Here is a 26,767-nt window from a genome sequence, read left to right on the forward strand (position 1 = left end):
AACGCGAACTCCGCCCTTTCTTACTGTGTGTCATTTGAATTTTACCCCTCCTCCCATGTGAAAAAGTCGTAGCCATTTTTATGTAGACTAAGCCAGCTCAACGCTTGTTTCCGCAGAGTAATTGATGGAATCTGCGAACTAACGTCACGGTAAGGTCTACAGAAACCTGTCGATGAGACGATTAACATCAGATAATTTTAACAGTACAAGCTAAATATCACGAGATGGTAACGTTATGTTTGTTTTGAATGGTAACTTTCCCGTAAATGCTGGGTGAGGTATCTCCCTCACACTGATCACGCTAAAGTGCAAGTTAGTTCAATGTTTAAGACAAGTCGGGCTGTTTAATTTTAATTCGTTTTCACCGACGAACAACCTGTTTGTTGTTTGTCATGGATTTTTCGTCCTTCGTACAGCTCAAGAGATGTTTGGCTCAAGCGCCTTTGGTCTTTGTTACATCGCCGGCTAGCACCCCACCATCGTTACTTATAAAATTTAGCCAATGCAAGCTAGCTAGTTGTGACAACGACAATGTAACTGTAATGTGAATGGTATATCTCCACAGTATTATTAATATTTGTAAAATGTAGATGCTTTTAATGTCCATACTCGGGTCACGAGAGTGGTATTTTGTCGTCTAAGTGTTAATCCAACGACGTTAGCTAATGTTTCTGGCGTTATGTCCACAACTGAAATGTGTGTAACGTAGACGTTAACGTTAGTTGGCGAACATAGAGGGTGACGGTCCTTCTCTTCCTCCGTATAGCGTTATGTAGCTGAGGTTAACAGATTTTCGAAGATAACTACGTAGCGTTAGCGTACTTGCCACTCATATAGCTAAGAGGGCCAACTTTAAGTTGGAACAGACACCCACTTTCGTAACAATAATGTGTAGTCCTAGCGATTATAGTAGCTGTATGCTAAGAACCGTGCTGCCTGCAGCTCCCCCATGTTGGGTAAATTAGTAGTTAATCACAAATAGGCCTGCAAACTATATGGATATCATTTTGCTCCACCAAATATGTTTAATCTGGTTAGTGAACTCAAAACAAACCTCATTACTTATGTGTTTAGTTATTATAATGTTACACTTCAATTAATGTAATACATTGTAAGTAACAGTAATGTTTTTGTTTAAAGCAACACTATGGAGTTTTTCAACCTTCATAATATATTTCCAAGAACCTTGTGATGGTACTGGATCGACTTACAATAGGTTGAATGACACGTATGCCATAGCCTGCTGGCAGGGTCTGTGTCGCTTTTACTGGCACTACGGAACTTCTGGGTGCGGGTAGTAACCCGAGCACAAAAAGAACTACAAAATTCGCCTGCTCTATAGCATGCAAATGCATGTGTATTCCCTGGTGTAACCGTGACAGATTTTACGACAGTACTAGAAGACAATACTGTTTCCCCGACTGTAGGGGGACCCCGAGAGCAAAACTTCCATAGTGTTGCTTTAAAGGTTGAGTTTATAGTTCTAATCGAATACCATTTTTGTAAAATGCAGCCAATTGACCTCTCACAGGGAGTTGGACTGATAAGCAATTTGATCAATCATCAGGCTGATGATGGTTGCTTTCTCGATAGAGAACCGTTTGCAACACTTGCATCGCAACGGGCCCTAACTTTGAAATCATTGGACCAGCCTTACCAATCACATTGATCAGAGATTCCTAACGTCACTTCCTATTTCGCCTAAACTTTACAAACTGACAGTAAACAGCATCAACAGTCAAGAATGTGGGTTTACCTTTGCTGTAAATAAATTTCTGCATTCTGCAATGACGTTTGCCGGTGTTGCTACTAGGGATGAGTCGTGATCTTCGAATATTTGACTAGTCAAACTGTGCGAAATTTTTTGGCAAAGTTAGCAATCACCTACTTCAGTGTGCCTGCGACTTCTGTGCCATCCGAGCGGGGACTACTGGTAATTGTTAATAGGTTGTGTTCGCCTCTCCTCCCTGACCATGTTGACATGCTCATTTTTTTAACAAGTATATGACATGCCAAACTGTAAGGCTATAAATAGTGACATTAATTGAAACTAATTTGTTAAAAAAAGTAGGTTATTGCACAAGGCAGGTTAGCATAAAATCGTTGATGTATAGCATTTTTTTAATCTAACGAGCATCTGGTTTGGCGATGCAGAAACACACTGAAATGCATTGATTGGAACATTTACTTTTAAAAAACGGCCTGATGGTGTTGATAAAAAATAAAGTGCTGATTAAAATAAAGTCCTCTGCAATGTCTGCTGCTAGGAATTTGCATATCACCGATGTTTGTGAACTCTAAAGTCACACATCAATGCAAAAAAATAGTGTTGACATTGAGGAGAGTGTTCATTTATTTCTATTATGTCCCCTAGGCTTTATCTGTGGCCTGAAATGCTTTGGAAAAAAAACTTCTTCCCAAAGCACTTTTGAATTCAGAATATTAGGTCATATCATAGATCAGTGGTCCCCAAACTACGGCCCACCAACTCATTTTGGGTGGCCCCCAAAACATGTCCGTGGTATATAGCATCTGGCCCGCATGGGAGTACGACATCGTGAAACTATAACCTCCGTAATTTCCCCCATTCATTCTCTATGGCGAGTCTTAACAGTACACATGTAATTCTCTTTCTGTCCACTGGTGGTTGTTTTGGCGCTGTTTCGCGTTTGCCATCGAAAACGGAATGAAATGTAGGCCTACCTGCAAACAATGTAAGAGGCCTATGCTGACTGCATCAGTGCTCAAAGTATTCTAAAAGTTTTATCAATTAGTTGTTAATAACTAACTTCAAATGTTCATACAAATTCACAAAGTTCTCATCAGGTGAGTGAAAGTGGTTTTCAGATGTTTTTGTCAGCACTTCATAAAACTCTCATAGTTTATTTGTAGGATATTGCTTGTTCACAACTTGAGCTGTGTATGCAAAGACACAGAGTTCAGAGTTCACACATTTTGAATAAAATATACTTTTGGGACTCCCTGCTAATACTTTTGGGAATTCTATTTTTTTATTAGTATTATTTCATTTGAGCTACATTTTGCACTGATATGGCATGATTGCAATATAAACACAGCTAACAATGGTATTAAATTGCAGTAGCCTATGATTAAATGTAATGGAATATTCAACTAAGGTAGACTGCTGTTCACAGCACTAAGCTATTTATGGTTACTAATATACTCCGAGTCTTTGGCCCTCTCTTAGAGCCAGGCATAGTGAGCTGGCCCTCGGAAGAAAAAGTTTGGGGACCACTGTCATAGATTATTATGGCCATTATTTGAACAGTGAAAATAATAATAAGAGTTTTTGAACTTTAATGTCACTAATCCTGATTATTCAATGACTCATTTGAATTAAAATATGTAAAATACTTTCACAGCAAAAATTATATATGCGATTCATTTAGATTAAATAATCAGAGTATGTAATTAATTCTATTACATTTTTTAATCGATTGGCAGCCCTATTTTTTGCTGTATGATTATTCATGACCGCACACATTGTGCAGATATTATAGGTAGGCTACTATTACTATTATAGGCTCCAACAGCTCTACCTCTTCCTGCCTTCAGCGGTCAACATTACTGAAGCCTGGAAATATTGTAAACAAAGGACATTTTCGCAGCGTGCTAATCATGCTAACCGGATTTAATAGAGATTTAGCCAGTCGTCTTTGTGCATGCTGGAGGGGCATTGAGAGGGAGAGGAAGAGAGCATGTGGGGTAAGGAGAGTCTGTTTATAAGGCAATCCTACTCTGGTAGAGTTGCACATAGCTCTACAATGAAAGAGCTATGAAATTATTATTTAGCCTATTTATTTTTGGAGAACGTAGTTAAGGCGGGAGGGGTGTGTTGCTTTTAATTATCGAACGCTCTATCGAACATATTTTTTTGATTTCTCAGCCTTAGTTCCTACCAGAGCAGGGGCGTCCCTCTCTACCTTCAAAAAACTCCTGAAGACCCAGACTTCTAGCACTACCAACAACTAGTATGCTAATTCTAGCACTTACCACCTGACTAAAACTAACACTTGACTCTATGCTGCACTAACTCTATGCTGCACTAACTTGTCCATGTCGCACTGTACCATTGCTCTGATAAAAGAATTCCGGCTCGTCTGACTATACTGAGCTACTTGAATACTTCAAATTTAGTCGATATTGTTATTTGCGCTCTTTGCCAAATGGAGTTGGCATACCACACCAGTACAACATCAATGTGGGAGCATCTGAAACGGAGGCACCCCCAGCTTGCTGAACAGCTGCTAGATCTAGCTAATGGTAGCAAGCAGATTGCAGTAGCTTTTAACGTTATCTGTCTAACGCAGGGGTGGGCAAACTCGGCCCGCGGGCCGGATCCGCCCGCCAAGCACTTTCATCCGGCCCGCTGAGCATTTCATTTGGTTATCAGGCTGCTCGCTATTTTTTTCCTGCGATAGAGACGACGTTGGTTAGCTTTACTGCAAACTGCTTTTCACTCTCCTTAGAGAACGTTTACAATGTCAATGTCAAAACTTCATGTTAAATAGAGATAGCATCATGTTAAACCAAGTTAACTCTTAGTTATCTCCTTTGCAGCAGATCTAACGTGAACATGCGATCCATTTAATTGGGAACGCGTCTACACTCACGAGAGGGACAGAGAGCCGCAGGTTCCAGCTGGCTTGTCATTGTTGATAATTGATATCTCCTTCTTATAAGAAACTTTTAAAAGGAAATCATGAAGGCAGAAGTAGTTCCCACTACTGACCATTTAAAAAGTGTGAGGGGGCCATACCGTAGCAGGCAGAAGATCATTGAGAAATAAACGGAATTAAAACTGTCTTGACAGTGCACAATTTATACATTTGTTAAACAGCATAAAATTAGCAGTATTTTTAAGCAATTAATATTTTAAAAGAAATATTTTGTCATACTAAATTATAGGCTATTAAAAATGTATTTTTTTTATGTGTGTGTCGTGGGTTGTTGTGCGGCCCGCCGGCCAATTTTCCAAACCCAGTGTGGCCCTTGAGCCAAAAAGTTTGCCCACCCCTGGTCTAACGTAGCTAACTCACGAGTCATGACTTAACTTTAGTCATGCTGTGATCGTTTACGAGTCAAATATAACATTAGATTAACGTTAGCCAGCTTATAGTATCATGATTCAGTACGCTTCAGTGCGCTTGGGGGCAGCCGTGGCCTACCGGTTAGTGCTTCAGACTTGTAACCGGAGGGTTGCCGGTTTGAACCCCGACCAGTAGGAACGGCTGAAGTGTCCTTGAGCAAGGCACCTAACCACTCACTGCTCCCTGAGCGCTGAGGCAGCTCACTGCGTCAGGATTTGTATGTGCTTCACCTCACTGTGTGTTCACTGTGTGCTGAGTGTGTTTCACTAATTCACGGATTGGGATAAATGCAGAAACCAAATTTCCCTCACAGGCTAGTTCACCAATGTCAACTAACGGAGCCAAGCAATGTCCCGGCCAGGGCTGCACATAAGCTGGTGTGCAGTGCTCATGAAAGAATTAATGTTGGGACCAGTGGTGTTGTCTATTATATGATACGCAGGACTATACAATATACCCAGGGGTGGGTAGTAACGCACATGAGTGAAAAAGTATTTTTTTGCAATGGCAACTTTGCATATTCCTTTTTCAAAACGGTACTTCTACTTTTACTCAAGTACATTTTTGAGCCAGTAATCTACTCTTTACTTCACTACATTTTCAATTGCCTTTCAAGTTACAAGTTTATTATCGGAGGAGAAAGTATCTCGAGGGATAAAAGCGCACCTCTCCCTCGGTGTACAACGGTGTGGGAGAAAAAAAAAAACAGGGCTTCAGAATGCATTGCTACGTTTCCCCGCGATTATAAAAGTAATGACTGGCCTACCGGTATGTAGAATCAATCGGATCACATTGTAGCCTACTACACGGAAGTAGATGTTCTATATATCTAACATCTCAGTTGCAGTGACGCCAGTTGCTGCATCTTCTGGTGAGACAGCGTAGCATTGAGATGAGAGGTATGACATGACACGGAAACTTTCGCCTATATTAAAGGGATACCAGTCAAGCCTGATGCTTTTTCTCTACGAAGCTTTTGGATAGCCTGTTTATTGAAAGAGTATAAGGCTAAAATAAGCCCTAATGTATTGTGTTCACATTCACATGCCCATAAGATGTATTGAGGCGTTATTTGATATTGTTTCATAGGTCTTTAGTGGTGGTGTTGAAGCCTATAATATCCCTATGTTTTCATGTCAAATGCTGTGTTTGGCTTTTTTTTTTTATAATAAAGAGCACAATAGAAATACCTTATGCCCTCCATAGTAGGTTATAACTTTATGTAGACTTTGACATGTCTGAGGATAGGCACCTGTGGTGATACAAAAAAACAAACTTTATTTCATTGGAGCTCCAGACTTTTATTCATGCTCATTTAGAACTTTATGTAGGCAGGCGCATTTAGGAACTGATATTTGGTTCAGCCCATAGTCGAGCAACATAAAAGTAACGAGTAGCGTAAAAAGTTACTTTCCATAGAGGGTAACTAAGTAAAGTAACAGGTTACTTTAAGAAGTAACGAGTAACAAGCAAACACTACTTTTTTAATAGGAACTTCCCAAACACTGCTGTTGATCAAGCCTCTATATCTTGTAGCCTGTTAAAAACGTCCACTAAATGGTTTAAATAACCAACAACATTAATTTTCACACAACTGAAAGTGAAGTAAAAAACCCTTTTCCATTTACATTGGCAAACATTCAGTGTTGGAGTCAATAAAATGAGCCCTGCATGAGTAAGGAAATTGACAAGCAGCTGTATGTAAGCATACTAAACTCGACATCCAAACAGTATTCTAACGTTAGCTTTCAGATACTGCTTGATAGTGCAGCAGATTGGTAAAAAAAATCGTTTACTTTGGTATAGAAGCATGAAATTTGGCACAGATACTCTCTAAGGGCTACTATTTTGGAAAAAGGCGCTGGCCACTCAAAAATTCAATATGCTGGCCATTTTTCAAGATGGCCACCATTGCTATTTAATGCTTAAATATCAATTATTCAAACAGTGATCTAAGCATACAATTTGATACAAATACTCTCTAAAGGAAATGTTAATTGAAAAAGATGCTTGTCCCTCAAAAATTCAAGATGGCCGCCATTTTTAAAGATTTGAAGGTGCATTTTTCACAGCGAAATCAAGCTAGATATAAGATACAGTAGATATATAGAGATAAAAGGTCAGGCTTGTGGAGCTATAGGCTACATGGTCCTCGCTTTAGATTGGGGGGCTGCAAAATTTACTACAAATAGGTAAGAAAGGTCTTATACATATTAGTTATTCACCTCTTTGTCTTATACACCATAAACAGTTAACAAATATGCTTGTAAGTAACTTAAAAGGCTGCTTATTAACACTTACAAGCTGCATGTTAACAGTTAGTTAATGTTATTAAAGGATAACAACAGTTAACTAACTGTTAGTAATGAATTGTTAATTGCTTATTATGCACTGTTAATACCTAATAAGCACATGTTATTCTAAAGCGTTAACGAGATATGTTATCACAAAGAAGGCAAACCTGATCATGACTTTTCTGCGTCATGGTTCTGTCGACGCTTTGATTGGCCTTCATCTGCCTCACTATTGAGCATCGGATTGTTGCTTCTGGGCACGAAGTAACTTTGTGTTGTTGAACCGAAGTCGACAATTGCAGTGATACTTTGCTTGGTTCCTTCTCAAAGTAGCTTCTATTCCACCACCTTCATCCAGTCGTTCCAGGTCCCCATCAGGTTATCCTTTTACCACCTCAATCATAGACGTAGTACACATTCAAGTATGGGATACAACTAGGTTCGGGTCACCTACACCTAGCCCCATCATTCATCCAGTGCCATTTAAGTCCCGTGTGATCTGTACACCTTCCACACAATGTCATGTATTGCCCCGCTTACCCTTGGCTCGGCTCTCCCACGCTGGCACAACCTGTCAATTCAGGTGCGGCTATCTATTACTCTATTATTACTACTACTACTATTACTAGCTAATTTATGAGGGGCTGTTAGACAGCATTTGGGACACTAAACTCAGCTATACTATTACTACTAGTCAAGAACTACAGTGTAAGTAAAACTAGATCAGCTGACACTGAACCCCATGCTGAGTTCCACAGCAGAAAAGTCACCAGTCTGCCCTGGTTGTGTAATGACATTTACTCTATTAAATCAGAGCTGCCAGCTCTCACACATTGAGAGTGAGATTCATTCATTCGATTGGCTCCACACACTCTTACACCAATCGAATGCGTGACGGTTGGTAGCTCTGCGTATTAAACAAAACCTTCCTTAACACATTAAATTGAGCTCTGACAGAAATGGTGGCCATCTTGAAAATGGTGGCCATCTTGAATTTTTGAGTGGCACACACCTTTTTCCATGAGAATGTTCCTTGAAGAATATTTGTACCAAATTTGATGATAGCATCACCATTTGAAAAATTGTTCAAGAGAAATGGTGGCCATCTTGAAAAATGGTTGCCATCTTGAATTTTTGAGGGACAAGCATATTTTCCAAAAAAACATTCTAGAGTATTTTCACAAAATGTTATGCCTACATCACTGTTTGAACTATTGACATAATGACATTTGACAGAAATAGCGGCCATCTTGAATAAATGGCCGCCATGTTGAATTTTTGGGTGGCCGCTTTTTTTTCCCAAAAGTGACCCTTAGAGAGTATCTGTGCCAAATGTCATGCTTTTATACCAATTTGAACGATTCTCTTGAAATATGGGTGGTTGACGTGACGCTCAATTTTTGTGTTCACAGTGACGAATATAACTAAAATTTGATAATATTTCATTAAAATTCATTTTTTAATATGCAGTTCATTCTTCAACATCTAATCCATCTGCAAACAATGAGTATCGTTCTTCAACTGTGCAAATATTTTGTTTTGAACATGGCATTTGTCCACCGGTGCAACTGTCCTCGGTAGTATTACTTATCTTAAAACAATTGTAATTTAATGAAAAATTAATCTAAATACATTAAAATACTTGAATGCATGTCATACGAGTGTTTACTTAATGAATCTAGAGGTTATACGTGTTAAGGTTCCTATGTAGAGTTATTATGACATATTACATTTTGTCCGCAAAACTGGTGTCCTTTTGGAGCAACGCCATTATGTGGATATAAAACAGACATTAATGTGACCACCCCATTACTGAGAGGGGTCCTTCCAGAATTAGGAAGGACAGAAGACATCACTGGAGCAGATGGACTGCACACAAGGTCAATTCTGTCTCAAATATTTTCATAATATTACTATTTCCGTGCAGTGTTGGAACTGGTCGTCTTAAGGTAGTCCTTTGGTACAACGCAATTTAAGTATTGATCTGAATATTTTTTTCAATTTACATTGATTGATCATTGAAAATAATGTAAACCTTAACACTGTTACTCAGGATGAAGAATGTCTCTCATATAGCTAAGCTGCAAACTAGCATTGATTTCGAAAATGTCCACTGGTGCAACGCACTGTCCTATAGTACAACATGAAGTCAGTTTAATTTATTTTTTTCCTTTACTCCAATCATAATGAACCTTACCATAGTGAAAGCAAACATGTAAACAAACATTTTTTGTATTACAAGTTTAATTGAAAAATTAGTTAAAATATGCAAAAGAGATATAATCCGAGTCTAAAAAATGAATGGAGGTTAATGGACGACGCGATTTGGATGGCTGGTCAACTAAAACCTTCCTTCCCTGTTTTGTTAAAGCTAGTTTGATTTCCATGTTGAAAGTGAGAGACTGAGATGACCACCAAGGAAAGGTCCAGGAAGTTTAGGGAGAGGCTGTTAACATACTTGTCCCCTCTCAGTACGGCTTTAAAAAACAAAGCACTACCTGCAACAACAAACAGGCTATTGGGATATTTCTGGATCTATCGAAAGTATTCAATACCATTGATTCCAATGTTTTACTTATCAAACTGCAGCATTATGGGGTCAGAGGCACAGCATGGAGATGGTTCAAAACTACCTTCAGAATAGAGAGAAGTTCGTACTTATAAATGACCAAAAATCAGTTCAGAAAACTATTACTCTTGGTGTCCCCCAGGGATCCATACTCGGGCCTCTTATGTTCATCCTTTATATCAATGACCTATCAATGTCTCTGATGCCTTTCATAAAGTGTTATTTGCAGATGATGCCAACCTGATCCTGTCTCACAAAAATCTTCTTGTCTTGCAGGAAACTGCAAACAAGGGGTTGTTGAAAGTGGACACTTGGTTTAAGTGCAACACATTATCACTAAATATCAATAAAACAAACTATATTATATTTCGCTCCACAAAAAATACAAATAATGTGGAAAATACCTGTCTCTCTATTAATGGCCAAGCCACTCTTGAATTTCCCCTGGGGATCAATAAAGTATCCATCTATCTATCTATCGAAAGAGTAAAATGGGTTTTGTCCGCAAAACTGGTGTCAAAAAAGCATTTCTTGCTTCTTAGGGATCGCCCTTTCATGCTGCTTTTCGTGCTCTTGTATTGTCTTGCACTTTAGCATGAATAAATAAATAAAAAGTGACACACACACACACTCTGCCTCACACACATACATACTCTACCTGCTGCCCACCACCACACACTCACACACACACACCTTACCTGTTTTAACTCCACTACCACTCACACACACACACACACACACAAACACCCACACTCTCCTCCCTCTTTCTAACACACACACACACACACACACATCCTCCATCACACACACACACTCTCCCTTACACACACATACACTATCGTCCCTCTCTTTAACACACTAACACCACTCACTCTACTACACACACACACACTCCTCCCTCTCTTACACACACACACACTCCTCCCTCCCTTACACACACACTCTCCTCCCTCACACACAAACACACTATGCTGATGGGTTGTTCAATGAATTTGACCCAGTTATTTTATAGATGAATTCCAATCATGATTGGAATTCATCCAGTCTTCGATCCTGATTGGCTGCATTCGTGCTAACTAACAAATCAGACGGTGTAGTGGGCGGGACAATGCTCTTGACCACAGAGTAGCAAATGCAGGGAGTGAGAGACGCTTTACAGAAAAAATAGCGCGTTTCATTTTTTATCCATTTCAATATCGGCTTATCGGTGGAAAAAATGACCGATACCGATTATTATAAAAATGCTAAATATCGGCCCTAATAATCGGCCAGGCCGATAATTGGTCGACCCCCTAGTCCACATTAAATCCATTCCACTCACGTTCAGAAGAACACAGTAGCCTAAAGTTTTATTTCGAACACTTTAGTCTCACCCAGGGTAGGAATTTCACGGCGGCCACGTCGTTGCCCCTTGCTTTGGCCGTGATGTCCCTTTGAAAATCAGAGGTTTACAGGCCACGGTGGCCTTGGTGCCCTTCTTTCAATATTCTGCTTTGCGTCCTACTAATAGCGATTTGTATTTAGCCTATGGCCTGTCAAAATATTCACAGCGCAAATTAATTTAGTATTTTACGCAGTGGAGAAAGTGACAGCGCAAGAAAGAAAGTGTGTCTAAATTCGCCCATTCTTCTCAACTACTCGCGAAGTAGCCTACTCATCACACAGACATCACAAGTATCACATGAAAGAGCTTTTTCTCAGCTTTTAAACGATGTTAGCCGCGAATTGCTGCGAGAAAAGTAAATAATATAATTCAATGTGATCATAAATTCTACTGAAGGTTTTGCGTCCATCTCCCTACCCGTTCCTCTCGGTGCGATACTTAACGAACCTTTCGTTTAACACAAGACCAACCATATATCAGAATAAACAGCAGACCTTACCGAACACAAAGGTGTAAAGCAGTCCCCTGTACAGTTAGCCGTTCCAGAGTAATCCAGTTTTGAATTTGCAGTAAATTTCTACATGCATGGATGTCTCCAAATTTGGGCTTTAAGTTTTACAATGTGTTTAAATTGTTCCACATGATTTCATAACGGGCCAAATACAAAATAAATGTTACAAATATCGCCTAGATAAAGGTAAATCAGAGGACAGCTGACTAAGAGTTTGTGAAAGTAGATTACAAAATGCTAAGCATGCATCTAGGCTATTTGAGTTTCTTAAAGCTGAACTGTGCTTAAATTGTTCAATACATGATTTCATAATAGGCCAAATATAAAATAAATGTTAAAGGTGCCATGTGTAATGTCCGCCAAAAATCAATTCATACTCCACATTCCATAAAAGATGGGGGCAGTATACCTCCAGAAAGTGAGTTGGTCTACCCTAGAGTAATAACCAAGAAACGTGTATTGCAGTTTCATTGGCGGTTATGTTGCCAAAGATACCGCCTCCCATGGCCGAAACTGGTATTATGACACCTGTTGGGCTGTGGCTAGTAATTTAGCATGCTAATTCAGGTTGATATATCTGCAGCACTATACCTTGTCATTTTTTTTATGTCATCATCACCCTTATTTCTTCTCATTCTTTTGATGTGTGTAGCTCTTTTTTTTGGATATTCTTACCTCAATTCTTACACATGGCATCTTTTAAATATAGCCTAGATATCTGTAAATATTAGATGATCAGATAATTTGCAGTTCTATGTAATATGTCATGTTTCATGTTTTTGTAATGTTTCATACAGTAATGCAAGTCTACTGCAGTGAATAGGCTATACAACTTTGATCATTTTTATAGCCTACTACTGTATAGTTAACTTTGGCCTTGGTGCCCTAACATGTGGCCTTTGTGCCCTCCACCAAATATGCCCAACTGAAGGCCAAGTTGCCCCCAGAATGGTGAAATTCCAAGCCTGGTCTCACTCATTGGGTCCAAATAACAGTAGGCCTAATAGCAACCTCCATGTCATGGTAGGGTAAGTTAAGCACATAGCCAATTAAACATGAAAAACTGAACCGGACACTTTTTGAAACTATTTCAGCTTGTGAAGGCCTATCAGTGCTTTCTGAACATATTGAACACACTTTTAAAAATACCGTGATAATACCGGAAACCGTGATAATTTTGGTCACTATAACCGTCAAGTTAAATTTTCATACCGTTACATCCCTAGCCGAGATAAACGTCCCCTCTCCCCAATGGCTTTTAGCGGCTGGCAGCAGCAAACCGATCAGACGAGCCCGAGATGATCAAGTTTAATAACTTCATCAAGTTCAGTCAGAAATAATTATTCACCAGAAAAATAGTTTGAACGTAAACCCGACGTACAGGAATGCTACCTGCACCAAATTTATAGGAGTCATTGCAGATGAAAAGACGTCTTAAAATTGCGAACTATGCATACAAGGAGATACAGATATCGCCGAAAAGGAGTACGTCATTGACCGCAGTTACATGCAGGGAGTAACCCGGTTTTCAACAGCAATATTAGTTTTGCGCACGAGTTGTGTAAACTCATGCTGCTGGCATCAATCAATTTAATCCGGTATTTGGCGCAAACCGAATATCGCTGCTACATTTAAAGCCTGAATATTCCCTGCATGTATATCTGTGGTTATTGTGTACGGTGAATTGAATGGACACATTTAGATCGAGCATGGCAACTCATTGCAATAGTCTATAATAATAGGCCTACCATTTTGTTACTGCATTAACCATAGTGATGTTCTTATTAAAAATTTAAAAATACTAAAATTAAAAAGTAAATTTCATTGTGGGACTGTCAAATGATTATTGCAATCATCATTGCAAAATCACATAAAAACTCCCCAGGCTACTTGGAACATCTCTTTAAATTGTGCTCAAATACATTTCTATGGAAGATGTTAGCAATGGCGAGCTGGTTTAGCCAAGGCCTAAAGATCATGAAGGATAGTCATTGAGCCATGAGATGTGCAGTTTGAAGCCCTTAAAAGACGTGCACTGTTAATTTACTCACTGTTATTTTTATTTAATATTTTGCTCTGACACATGGTGGAGTGGTGCAGTTCATCATATGGCGTGACACCATGTCATTTGGTGTGACATTAAATAATGTCACAAAAAAGACTTTATAATTGAAAAATCATTAAAACATCAATAGCACACAAAGGAAATGGTATCTGCAAGAACCTCAAGAATTTTGAGTGAGTTCTTACAAGAAATATCAGAATTAAGCTAAAATATCTGGTTACAGTTAGGAGCATTCTCCACCTTGACAAAATAACTTGTTAAATTTTAGGTTTTTCTTCTAAATATTCACAAGGAAATGTTGCAAATCAAAGCAAGCGTGATTAAAATGTACAGTGACATAAATTAAAGTAGAAAAAAGTATCTAATTTTCATTTTATTTCAAATTATTTTCATGTCACACCATATGACAATTTTAGGCACTAACATGACAAATTGACATATAAATATATATTTCACTTTTTTTTTAAAAAAAAAATGTATATTAGTCAAGTTTAGAGATACAGCAACACATATAAACACTTTTTAGGGATGATATTTGAAGTTTTTTTAAATTCCTTTTTTCAGGCTTATTTGTCATCCACCCACGTGTATAAGAAGGGGTTCTTTTTTAGGCATACTGTCTTGCAATTGAATGTGAATAAGTTTACTACTTATAATCAATGTTTAGCTTTGATGTTTTTATCACGACATCGCTACAAATACAGTTTGTGATTAAAATCAGCCAACATCAATGTAGGCTATAGCGAGACAGCGGTCTATAGGCTACGTAGATAGATAGATAGCCTACTTTATTGACGCTTGGTGAAACAGCATGGAGTGGATGTTTTCGGTTCAGATGCTTGTTTTTTACCTTTATGAGTATGTAATGATCCCAAAACTTGAAAACTTTAGACATTCTCTGCCATTTATGGACATCTTGACCCAATAATCGCCAGCTAAATTCAGAATGCATCCGCGATTCACGCGCTAGTGGTGTGCTTCCTGAACAACTGTCCGTGTGGAACAATCAGATCCCTGCGCCATTATAGTCGCGGCGTCATAGGAATTTAACGAGGCTTCGAGGCAGGGTTTTGCCTTGAGTAATTTTTGTAATCGAGTTATTCGAGTAACTCGATGAATCGTTTCAGCCCTAACTCACTGCATGTTTTAATTTAATTGGCTCCGTTCCCCTCCCGCCCAATCCCGTTGATTTCTGCCCGTCCCGTCCCCATCACGTTACCAACAGTGAAATTGACTCCCGTACCGCAGGACTCCCGTGTCACCTTCTAGCGCATACGCTGCTTGCACGTATTGACAGTAAAGGGGGGAAAAACTTGCTCGTCTGGTGTAGCCAATGGAAGCATATCTTTGCAAAAGTTCTGTGGCCATTCCGTGTTCGTCAAATACGGTGCATGACTGTTTAAGGACTGAAAAACAATTGCTTTAGCTCACGGGCCTTTTCTCCTCCATAGGCTATTGGCGTAGCAATAGCGCTAAAAAATCTTGTGGCATGCATGACTGTGCAGGACTGCATCAAAAACAAAACCTTCTTCACTGGTGAAAAACAAAACCTTTTATTGTCAGATTTCAGTTGCATTTCCCGTAGCCTATAACGTAGTTCAGCGGTGAATCATGGAATGAAAACCGGTCAACACAACACTGTAATTGTTGCGGCAGATGTATAGCTGCAACTTCATGATTATGTGTACTTTTAGACAAAACAGCAGTAGTTAATGTGTTCATTCACCTTGACATTAAATTGACATATTGAAGGTAAATAGAGTAGAATACGGCTAGATCAGCTAATTTCTTTTTTAAAAATATGTTCATTCATAAAGGAACAAAGACCCAGTAGGCTATGCCGACAAACATGTTTAAAGGCTTGGCAGAAAGATTATATTGATGAAAAGGTTTCAAGTCCCCATTTTGCCTAGGGCTACAGAGCCATAATCACTCTGCTTCTAGCCAGTAATGCAGTGACTGACTTAATGAGAGCGACAGACCAAAGTGAAACGGGTGGAGGGTCTTTGGAAAACTTAACAAACGAGACAGAATGAAGAGACATTTATTAACCTGGCATGACACAGAAAATACAAAGACAGCATGCATTTACCATTAGACAGATATTTAAATGTAAATGCCAATATTGAAATGCAAAATGGAATTGTTAATGTAAACCATTATCGTCATTTTTTATCGTATGCTCTCCCACTAGTCTTACTAGCCCATTTGTTTTTTTTTTCCATGGAAACGGTTGCTATGCTGTCATGCCCTCATTGGCTAATTCGATGAGGACGTTTTAGAAACAATACAGACAACAGCATACGATTGGTTTGGCTCTCTCCTTAAGAAGCTGGGCCATAGGCATTCACAGCAGCACTAGGTCAGTCTGATTCAACGACGAACGAAAGAACAAGAACTGGAAAGGCGAACCAGTTCAGGTCGTTCATTTTAAAGACCCGTTCGAATGAACTAGTTCGTTCGCGACCAACCCACCTCTAGTCTTCATAAGTTAGGGTGGTGTGGGCGATTATTATTGAAATGTTAAAACCGAATTATCTACTGAAATCAGAACTTAAACAACCCCTGAATTCATAATGGTGGGTAATGCTAAAAATTGTAACCTAAATTATTAATGGCACAAAAAGATTGCTTTTTTGTTTAAACAAATGAGATTAGATTCCCCATGCAAACTTTGAAATGAACAAACTGAACATAAAATGTTGGTAGTGTTGCATATTGATATTAAAGTATTGAAGAATCAGATGAAAATAGTTGCTTAATATATAAAGACTTAGCCTATAGGCCTACAATATTGATAATTTAAAAGTAAAAATCACATAGGCCTATTTAGGAGGATTAGGCCCTACTATTGCAAAAAAGGGGTGAGGGTCTGTTTGTTTCAAATGAGTAGCCCTCCAAATGATTTCTGGTCCTTCAGGTAGCCCTCACTCCAAAAAAGGTTGGAGACCCCTTCTGTAGGCAATTAATCAAACTGATCCCTTTAGTTTTAGGCTTATGTGTTGATGTTGCCAAGCTTGTTTGTTGTTGCACTATTGGTGTTGCACTATCTTTTAAAATAAACGTTCTATAATGTTCTAATATATTGCCGTTGCTCTTAGTTCTTTGAGTTTTAAGTTTTCTGTTTAAGGTGACAATTTAGCTTGTAGATTATTTCTCTCTCTTTTAAATTGGAGCGAGCGTGGAGCGATTTCACTGGAGCGTAGGGCTGGGCGATATGGACCAAAACTGATATCCTGATATTTTGGAGCTGATTGGCGATATACGATATACAGTACCCTCCAAAATTATTGGCACCTTTGGTAATGTTGACTAAAAACAGGTATAAAAAATGATCTTTTGATGATTCATTGTACTCTCACAATGAAAACAACAAGGAAAAATGCACCCTTGAAGGGAAGAAAATTTATTCTGAGAAAAAAGAAAATCTTATAAAACAATAAATATTTTTTAGGGATCGACCGATATGGATTTTTTAGTACCGATACCGATTTTTTTCCATCAGCCTTAGCCGATGACCGATATTGCTGATATTTCGAGCCGATACTGCTTTTATTTTGCTCCCTCAATTTACATCATACAAATGACACATAATTACACAAATGATGATAACAAATGTTATAAGTCTCAATTTAAAAAAGGAACATTTATTGAACTTATGGATGGGTGCACTGGATATGGTTAACTGTGCAAAATGCTTTCATCAACATCTTACAACACAGCCTTGATGATGCATTGCTTGCTGACATATTATAAGACATAATTCAAGTCATCACAAAATGTCCTTTGTCAACACATTTAAATAATTTAAAAAAACAATAAGCCTGAAAAGTAGCTATTGAAATAAAGTGCTTGATTTGTCATTTTAGACTGCATGGTTTCAATTTTCTATGTCTATTTTTCTAAAAAAAGCTGCCAGATTTGTCAACCACAGAACATAAATCAGCAGAGGAAAAATAACGTGGAAATAACGTGGTGTCAGATGTTTCTGTTCTAAAAGGCATTAACGAAAAAAGGTATAAAAACATGATATCTCTCAAAGTTTTAAAATCTCTCCTTCAGGTAGCGCAGCACTCTCATATCGCTGTGATGCTTGTGTCCCACTGAGTGAGACAGTGAGTGGACGCCTGTATGTAAATAATGCGGGGAAAAAACTATTGGCGAATGCAGCGGCTTATCGGCCGATGCCGATACACGTAAAAACGCAAATATCGGCCCGATATATCGGCCGGCCGATATATCGGTCGATCCCTAATATTTTTAATGAAAACACGTTGCTCACAATTATTGGCACACCTAGAAAATCTTATGTACAAAACAGAAGCATTTCCCTATCTAATTTCAACTTTAAGTTAATCAGTGTCTGTGAACTTCCAGAGGTACTTCATCCCTAAAGAATGAAAATAAAGTGACAGAGGCTAAATCCTCTTGTCATTTTTTAACATCAGAAAGACAAGAGAATACACTAAATTTAAATAAAAAAAAAGTGTGTTGACATTTGTAAGTCAGGGAATGTTTATAAAAACTAGGTACTTTGTTGTAAATGCCTATATTTACAGTTAAAACAATGATTGAACGGTTCTAATCAACTGGAAATGTGACACAAATGCTTGGACAAGGACCCATGGTTAACTTGCCCCCACGGCAAGAGGATGGTAAGAGTTAGACAAAGGTGTCATCTTGGGGTCATCAAGTCCCACAAACAATTTTCAAAAGTGACCTCACTGCTAATAGCTTATTTAGAGGGCATGCTAGGTAAACCGCCTGTCCAGTCATTTAATTACCAATGTAAACGGCAGGAGTTACTGAATAGTACAGTGACTTTGTCTGGAGTGTGGTCTATTGTCAGATGAAATGAAAATTGCGCTCTTTGGCTAGGAACACTTTAGGTGTACATTGAAGAATGACTATACTGAAAAGAACCCCATACCTAATGAGAATTATGGTGGAGGGGCTGTGCTGTTGTGGGGCTGTTTATATTCCCAAAGGCAGCTGTGCGGCCATTGCATCACTTGCATTACGCACACTGACATGAAATATGTATCTCACTCCAAAACAACACTGTCATTCATAAAAGTATCACTACTAATACAATTGGGTGTTGTGACGTTTTTAATTTTAGGGTATTGCGATACTTTTGTAGCATCGGTGCACCGTGCAACACTAATGCATACACACATGCTGTGTTTACACACACACTCTAAAAAAAAAAAAAACCTCTATTCTACCATTCTAGTGTTATTCTAGGGATCTTGTTCTAGAGTTATTGTTGAACCCTGCCCTCATATTTAGCTCACAATGTTTTGCTGAAACCATAGTCTGAAGGATTTAAAACCTACATAGTAGCTGTTGTATGTCTGTTTGAAACATGTAAACTTTCTAAAAGTATTTGACATTCTTTTTACAGGTTCATTTCTGCAGGGAACCTTCAAGCTAGGATTTCCTCTGTGGGTATATGCCATGAGTCATGAAGAACAAACTGCTGAACGGGCAGTTTTGTCCTGGGCTAGGTTTGCCTCAGCGGGACAGACTGCCCTTATAGAAGCGTTGCGTGTGTTTAACCCTATATCGAAGGATATGTCTGACACTGAGCAACAAATGGTGTCTTTTCTGCAGGAACTCCGTGAGGAAGGTCACAAACCCACAGTTTTGAAAAGCAAAGATGTGTATGGGTACAGATCCTGCACAACGGAGCCTCTCACATCAGAAGCTATGGCTAGAGCTCAATGCAAGATATCAAAGCCTTCTAAAAAGAGAGGCCGCAAACCTCTAGTAAAAAAGAAAGAAGTAAACTATGCACTGCTAAGCTCAGCAGCGAAAGTCATTCTGAAAAACCAACCCAAGATTTTGCTGACAAACCTTTCAGCTGATGCTCTTAAGCACACAGTGAACTGCAGAGAACATCTTCGGATGGGAATACCCTCTCAGACTCAATGTCTAAAGCTGACTAATATACAGGGGTTGTCAGGAGGCCCTACTGCAAGACTGCAGATCCACCTGGACACGTACACGATGGCTCGATCTACTATTTGCCCCCCTAGTTTGTCAGGTATTCCTTGTCAGCCTTTGAGGACTACAGGCCAACCCACAACAGTTGTATCTTTGAACAACAGACATGTGCAATCCCGACCTGTGAGGACTGACATGACTCTCATTGGAGATTCTGCTCCCTTCATTGTTCAGAATGGCATTCATTTGAAAGAAAACCATAATGGCAGTAATGACCTAGATTGGAGGACCAAGAAGTCAGTGAAGATTATCGGATGTCATGAGTGCGTGCCTGGGTCCCACTCTTTGCTGACAAACAATTGTGAACTTGGGCAGACTGATAATAGTCTCCTCTGGAAAGTTATCAAAGTGGATGACTCATTCACAGATGAAGAGGTCAGGAGGAAGGCACAACAAATTTTTCAAGTTAATTTATCACCAGTTATACAGATTCAACCGCTCATTGTCCATCCTGTATAGAACAGTAACTATAGTATCTATTTTTTTCTTGGCTGTGCTCATGGCTGTCATTGTGAAAATATTTTATGGCGAACATTATAAAGTGACATTGCAAAGAACAGGCATGTACTCTGGTGAGCTTTACTGCTGATAAGAATTCAAGGTGGGATTGAAGATTTTTTGTGAGGCAGTGTTCAGAACATCCTTGATTCCCTCATTCCCTTGTCAAAATGGATGACTGTTAATATGAAGTCCATAAGATTTGAGAGGGTTTGGTGTGTACTACTGACAAAAAGTGATACTTTTGTTTCTTTTGTGTCAAAGGGAGTTCCTCTTAGCTGTCTAATACCTATCTGTTCTATGCCACTCAATTGCCCTGGAGGCCACTCCATTTTGTATGATATTTGGCTATTTGTACATAATCTTCCTATTGGTTTGTTGATTGGAAGCACTTTTATATTAAGTTGATTTTTAGCTCGTCTTCAACTGCCTTACATTTTTGATGTGGACAAATACATTTTTAAGCCTGTGTTTTCATCTGCATTATAGTTATAAAAGGGCTCTCTTTTTGTTTGTTTCAGTTGTCACCACCCTCTGTCCCCAACAAATGTGATTTTGTTTGTCTATAATCATGTAGATACAAAGTGTGAAGACTGCCCTCTTACAGCTTACATCAACAAATTAAAATTGATTTTTTTTATGCCAACATCCTCTTAATTGTTAATAATTCAATTTCTTTATTGGTTCGTTGGTCTATGATGCGATTGTAGTAGAGGTTAAATGGCAGCATTATTGCTGGATAATTTAATGATCTGCTTAACTTATGTACATACACAGTTTAGAACTATAGGAGGAGCCTAGGGTTTTCTGCAAGGAAATGGAAATCCTTTTTTTGTTTGTTGAAAGTGGCATGTCTACAAAAAGCATTTTCACCAATAAACTATTTGGAATTACTATAAGACATATATTTGGGAACTTTTGGAGACAAAAAAACTATCATGCTCAGTTACTTTGGCTTACACGATCTTGTATTTGGTCTTGAGTTTTGTGGCTGAAGACGAACACTTGTTATGAGGTTTTAATTAGTGCCAGTGTCCACTTGTAGGCAAACTCCATAGAATGGTTTAGACCATTTTTTTTTTTTTTGCCAGCGATTAACTTTTGTTCGTTTTTGTTATATTTTCTGTAGTTATTTATTTCTAGGAAGGGCATGTATGGACACTTGAAACTGGTGAAACATTAAATTAGCTCAAAGCCCTTTAACAGTGTATTATTAAATAGTACATTTCTGGAAAAAAAAATTCAGAATTCTTCCCTATTGATCGTTTCCGCTCATCTCCCATACAGTCTCATAGTTGAGTCTGTGAGAGTTTTGATGAACTTGTCAGTGTTGTACATTTGTTTTAAGTGTTCAGAGACTAATTAAAATTCATATGAAAAATGTGGTGGTATGGGGAAATTACTGCAAATGACTGTTCATTCTACCACCGAGGTACCACAAATCAGTCTCAACTGCAATTTCTTTCTGCAGAGATGATGGACAACCTCAATTTATGAAGTGTATGACATCACAGGATATCCTATATATCAGTCATAAAGATGGATAGCTTTGTGGGAAAACATCTGATAAGTGAATAGATATGGTTCAGACTGTATGATGTAAACTGGCTTTATGCTGGCTCTCCTAAATTGGGTAGGAAAAAACCCAACCTTAAAATGAAATTTATCTCCTATGGTAGGGACTGTAATGCATTGCGAGTTTTGTGGTTAAATTAACTGCACATTATGTCTAAAAGGTTGTTCACACCAGGAACGATAACTATAATGATAAAAGCATCCACACTGTCCAACGATAAGGAAGGTCTCCCAATGAATTATATGGCTAAAATGTGATGGATACTGATTGGCTCTCAGCTGTTTGTCGTTCTCAAAATCACTCTGAAAGTGATCCCTGATGATTTTGTTCTTCATGTTATCGTTATAGTTGTCGTTCTTGGTGTGAATGGCCCAATAACATTGTACTGCATTGCAAATTGTAGGTTGTTAGGCTAAATGAACTGCATTTCATTTCTAAGTGCAATTTGCAACATTCACATAGGATTATACACTAAATTAGTCGAAGGTATAAGTATAGTTACAGCTATGCTCATAAGTTTACTTACCCTGGCAGAATTTGTAAAATGTGTACCATTCTTTTAAGAAACCACAAGGAATCTGGCAAAACACATTACTTTTGTTTAAATGGGATTTAGTTGCTCTACAACGGAATAATTCCAGACCAAACTTCCCGACCTCAAATAATGTGGGGAGGGCTAGGTCGGCTGGCATCCAGGCTAGGAATAAGCATGACTTAAGTGGAATGGGAATATTGTCATTATTCCCAATAAATCCAGAATATGATGTGCATTGAAACTCTAATCGGATTCGTAATGTGCGAGTTAAGTCAGTATTGCATTGTCCCAGCCCACTGACTCCAACCACTAATGTTAGTCGAAGTTCTGTATGGATTCATTCATGGCATATATACAATGCGAATAAACTAGATGTACCACAAAACGGTACAAAATATGACCGCCGCTCAGTCCAGGGGCCTGTTGCACAAAACTAGGGTAAGGGATTAAGCCAGGATATCTTGGTTATCCTGGCTCAATTTAACGTGATCCGGTTGCACAAAAGCAGAATGGGGGGCAATAGGATATGTTATGGTATAAGTTACCATGGAGATTTATTCTATGGCGCTAGCCTGCTCCAGACCAGGCTAAGTTCCAGAATCTATTTAATCTCATCCCTTATCTCAGTCAGCAGTCACTACAAATGGAAACCAATAGTTATTCCACTGCCCACTACACATTGTTATAACATATAACTAGACAAAAATAAATCATGCTTGTCCATTTGTCTCCATCCCCTACTCTTGTAACTTTTGTGTATGTGTGTGCATAGGTGCATTTGCTTTTATATGTGTGCTTCTCTCTGTGGGTGGTTGCTTGTAAGTGTGTTTATGGGATAATGGGGTGGGTGTATGTGCGTGGTTCTGCTTGTCTGCATGTGTGTGTGTGCGTGCATGTCCGTGCGTGTGTATGCGTGCGTAGTGTAAATGTACACGTATATTAATTTATTGTCCCCCATGGATGGAATTCTATGAAACTTGGGATGCATAAAGAAGGTGTCATAATGATCCTACACTTAAAGTTTTGTGCAGTTTTGAATGTCAGCCAAAGATATCTGTGATTACAACACCTTGTTCTTGCTTTTTCATTTTTAACTATGTGGCAAAAATGAGTGGATATGGGATGGGTTGACATGGCCCCTAGAGGCAACATCCAAATAAAGGTCATCCTAGGCCCTACAGTTCTCAAGATATTCACAGAAAACTGTGTCCGGCCATCTAAAGGCGGATTGGTGTACAGTCACTAAATGTACACATTTAGTTTATTGTATGGCCCCCCCCATGAACGGAATTCCACAAAACTTGGTGCTGTACATCAAATGAATGGTTATGGGATGGGTTGACATGGCCTTGAGACCAACATACAAAAAAATGTGGTCCTCCTAGGCCCTACAGCTCTCAAGATATTCACAGAAAACTGTCCCTGTACCCTACCTCCTTTCGGTGATGGATCAAAACGAAAATCGATTGTTCGGTTACATCAGAGACTTTCTAATGAGGAGACACAGCACTCAAAAAATCCTCCATAGAAATGCATGGGGTTAGTTTGTAACGCCAATATGGCCGTTGTCTACACATACAGTATCCCACCCCTTCCTCGGCAAAACGTCGACATGTGAATACATTGAGCCAATCGTGCTGTGTTGTGAATACATTGAGCCAATCATGTGTTGTGATCTGGAGCAAGATTGCAGTAGATTGGTGTCGTGAAGCCTTGCGCATGCGCATTTCTGCCGAGATGGATGCCCGATGAGTGCCCAAAAAGCGATGCCATATGGCCGCCGAGTGGAGGGACTTGCCTAAAAAGACTTTGGTTACATGCCTACCAAGTTTCGTGCAGCCTGGTCTTCCAGTGTGCCAGGAATCATTGACACAAATTACTGGGGGAAAAAAGACTAAACCTACAGTTGTGTTCAGAATAATAGCAGTGTTTTAAAAAACTGAATAAAGCTCCTTAGAATTCCTGTTAATTCCATAATATCAATGCATTGCACACTGCACATTCAATTGATCATGTTTGTGTTATACCTTTACAGAAAGTGAAAAAAGGAATATTAGGCTGTTCAAAAAAATAGCAGTGTTTGCATTTTTCTTTCCAAACTCAAACATTTACTGTATACGCTGAAAAATGTGTCAAGATATTCACCCCTCCAAGTCAGCATTTAGTAGATGCACCTTTGGCCGGAATTAAAGCATTGAGTCTGCGTGGATAGGTCGCAGTTAGACTTGCACATCTGGATACTGCAATTTTACTCAATTTTTCTTTGCAAAACTGCTCAAGCTCTGTCAGGTTGGAAGGGGGTCGGGTGTTAATAGCCCTTTTCAAGTCTAGCCACAGGTATAGGATTGATGTCTGGCTTGAGGTTTGATTCTCCAGAACATTCACCTTGTCTTTAAATCATTTCTGTGTAGCTCTCGCAGTATGCTTCGACTCATTAGTCGCTTTCAGACGTAAGTCCGCTCTACCCTGGAAATCCAGAGTTCTAGTGAGAGCACAATGGAATTGTCTCTGCAAGACACTCTGGCAATGAGCAATGATGCACGTTGCTTTTACCCCTTGCATCCTGTGAAACCAATCAAATCGGCGTATCTGATATAGGCGGGCCAGAGTTGAGCTAAACTGATGACGACAGCGCTGCAACGTTGAAGGTCAGTAAACATTGGTGTAGTGTTATCCAATTGCGTGCAGTGAGATTTTCAAATGCATGCTTGGTGCAACCCCTTGAGTTGGGCCATTACATTGTTCGTGGCCAGACCCTTAATCTTTCTAGATTACCAGGGTCTGGATTTTCCAGGCTAAATCCGCTCATATCAAGTTCTGCGTATATCAAGACGTTGGGCTTTATCTGAACAGCATATTCCGACATTTGTAACTCCAAACTCATTCGGTTCTAACACTAGTGGCCTCAAAGTGTTTTCAATGGACATTATGCAAATGAGCTCAGATCTGACACTCAGTAGCGTCGTTAGGACATTCGGGGCTATAGCCTTGGATGTTTTTTTTTATCAGCCCCGGACTCTTACAACTTTTTTTTTTTTTAAAAGCAAATAACAGAATCTATTTATGGTTTATATTCCGATCATGCATTAAAACCCTGATATGATATGGAGCTATTTATCAAACATCTCTCATTAGCCATATGATATGCATAGTTAGTATTTAATAGCAAACAGAAACAGGTCATTAGCCTACATCCTTCCATTGTCAAAATATTATTGTCAATATTATGCAATGAATGAGGCTAGAGATGTTAATCTCTATTTATTGCCGGGTTGATGGGGTCAAGTGGGGCTTGAAAATTCCCCACCTCCAAAGTTTGAGAACAACTGATCTAGTCTGATGGCCAAATAGTTAAGTGTGCTTGCAAAGCAGCACACTTATTGTTCTTCTTAACCCATTGTGTTTCTACGTTTTCTTATTATTACCGCCGCGCAGCGAAGCGGCGGTCATATAGGTTTAGTCAGATTTTTTCTTTTTTCTTTTCTTTTCTTTTCTTTTCTTTTCGCATGTCCAAATTTCCATCAAGGATTCCCGGGACACTGAAAGACCGGGGTAGTCGAAACTTGGTGGGCATGTAACCCCATATGGATAGCATGGAACCATCGTTTTTCGTTTTGATCTGTAGCCCCCCCGCTGTACTGGACCCCCCGAAAGGAGGGTAGGGCAGACACAGTTTTCTGTGAATATTTTGAGAACCTAGGTGGAGCCTAGGATGACCAATTTTTTCCGTATGTTTGCCTCCAGGGGTCATGTTAACCCATTCCACCCATGTGCACACATGTGCATAAACTGATACACACGCACACACATACATTCACAGTAATCATAATCATTATGACACATACTCACACAGTAGACATATGTAACGCATGCATGCACATGCACAAACACACATACGCAGAGGCAAACACACAAGCACGCACACACACACACACCCACACACATAAACATAAACGTGTACACGCACACATGCACACAATTCAAGAATTTCTCAGAATTATGAACAGGCAAGATGGGGGTGGGGTTGTATAAAATTAATTTTACATGTGAAATCTATGAACTAATCATGTTTTGGTACTTGTTGTCTAGCAGATACCAGTGAGAATTGAGTGTGGATAATGCATAAGACAGTTAAAATCATATAGGCCTTTCAGCGTGATTTATTTTTGTGGAAAAAATGTGCTGGACTGGGCGGCGGTCATATTTTGTACCACT

The 26,767-nt window shown here is 39.1% G+C and overlaps 1 protein-coding gene across 1 annotated transcript; it reads left to right on the forward strand.

Annotated features, from left to right (window-relative positions):
• Window positions 1-44: 44 nt before the first annotated feature.
• ccdc71 (coiled-coil domain containing 71) lies at window positions 45-21,822 on the forward strand. The gene is made up of 2 exons (XM_048255352.1): window positions 45-149; window positions 19,342-21,822. The coding sequence occupies exon 2, from the start codon at window positions 19,395-19,397 to the stop codon at window positions 20,400-20,402; it is 1,008 nt and encodes a 335-aa protein (XP_048111309.1). The 5' UTR covers window positions 45-149; window positions 19,342-19,394; the 3' UTR covers window positions 20,403-21,822.
• The last annotated feature ends 4,945 nt before the right edge of the window (window positions 21,823-26,767 follow it).

Source organism: Alosa alosa, chromosome 10 (assembly GCF_017589495.1).
Source record: "Alosa alosa isolate M-15738 ecotype Scorff River chromosome 10, AALO_Geno_1.1, whole genome shotgun sequence".
In the NCBI taxonomy this organism is placed as follows: Eukaryota; Metazoa; Chordata; class Actinopteri; order Clupeiformes; family Clupeidae; genus Alosa; species Alosa alosa.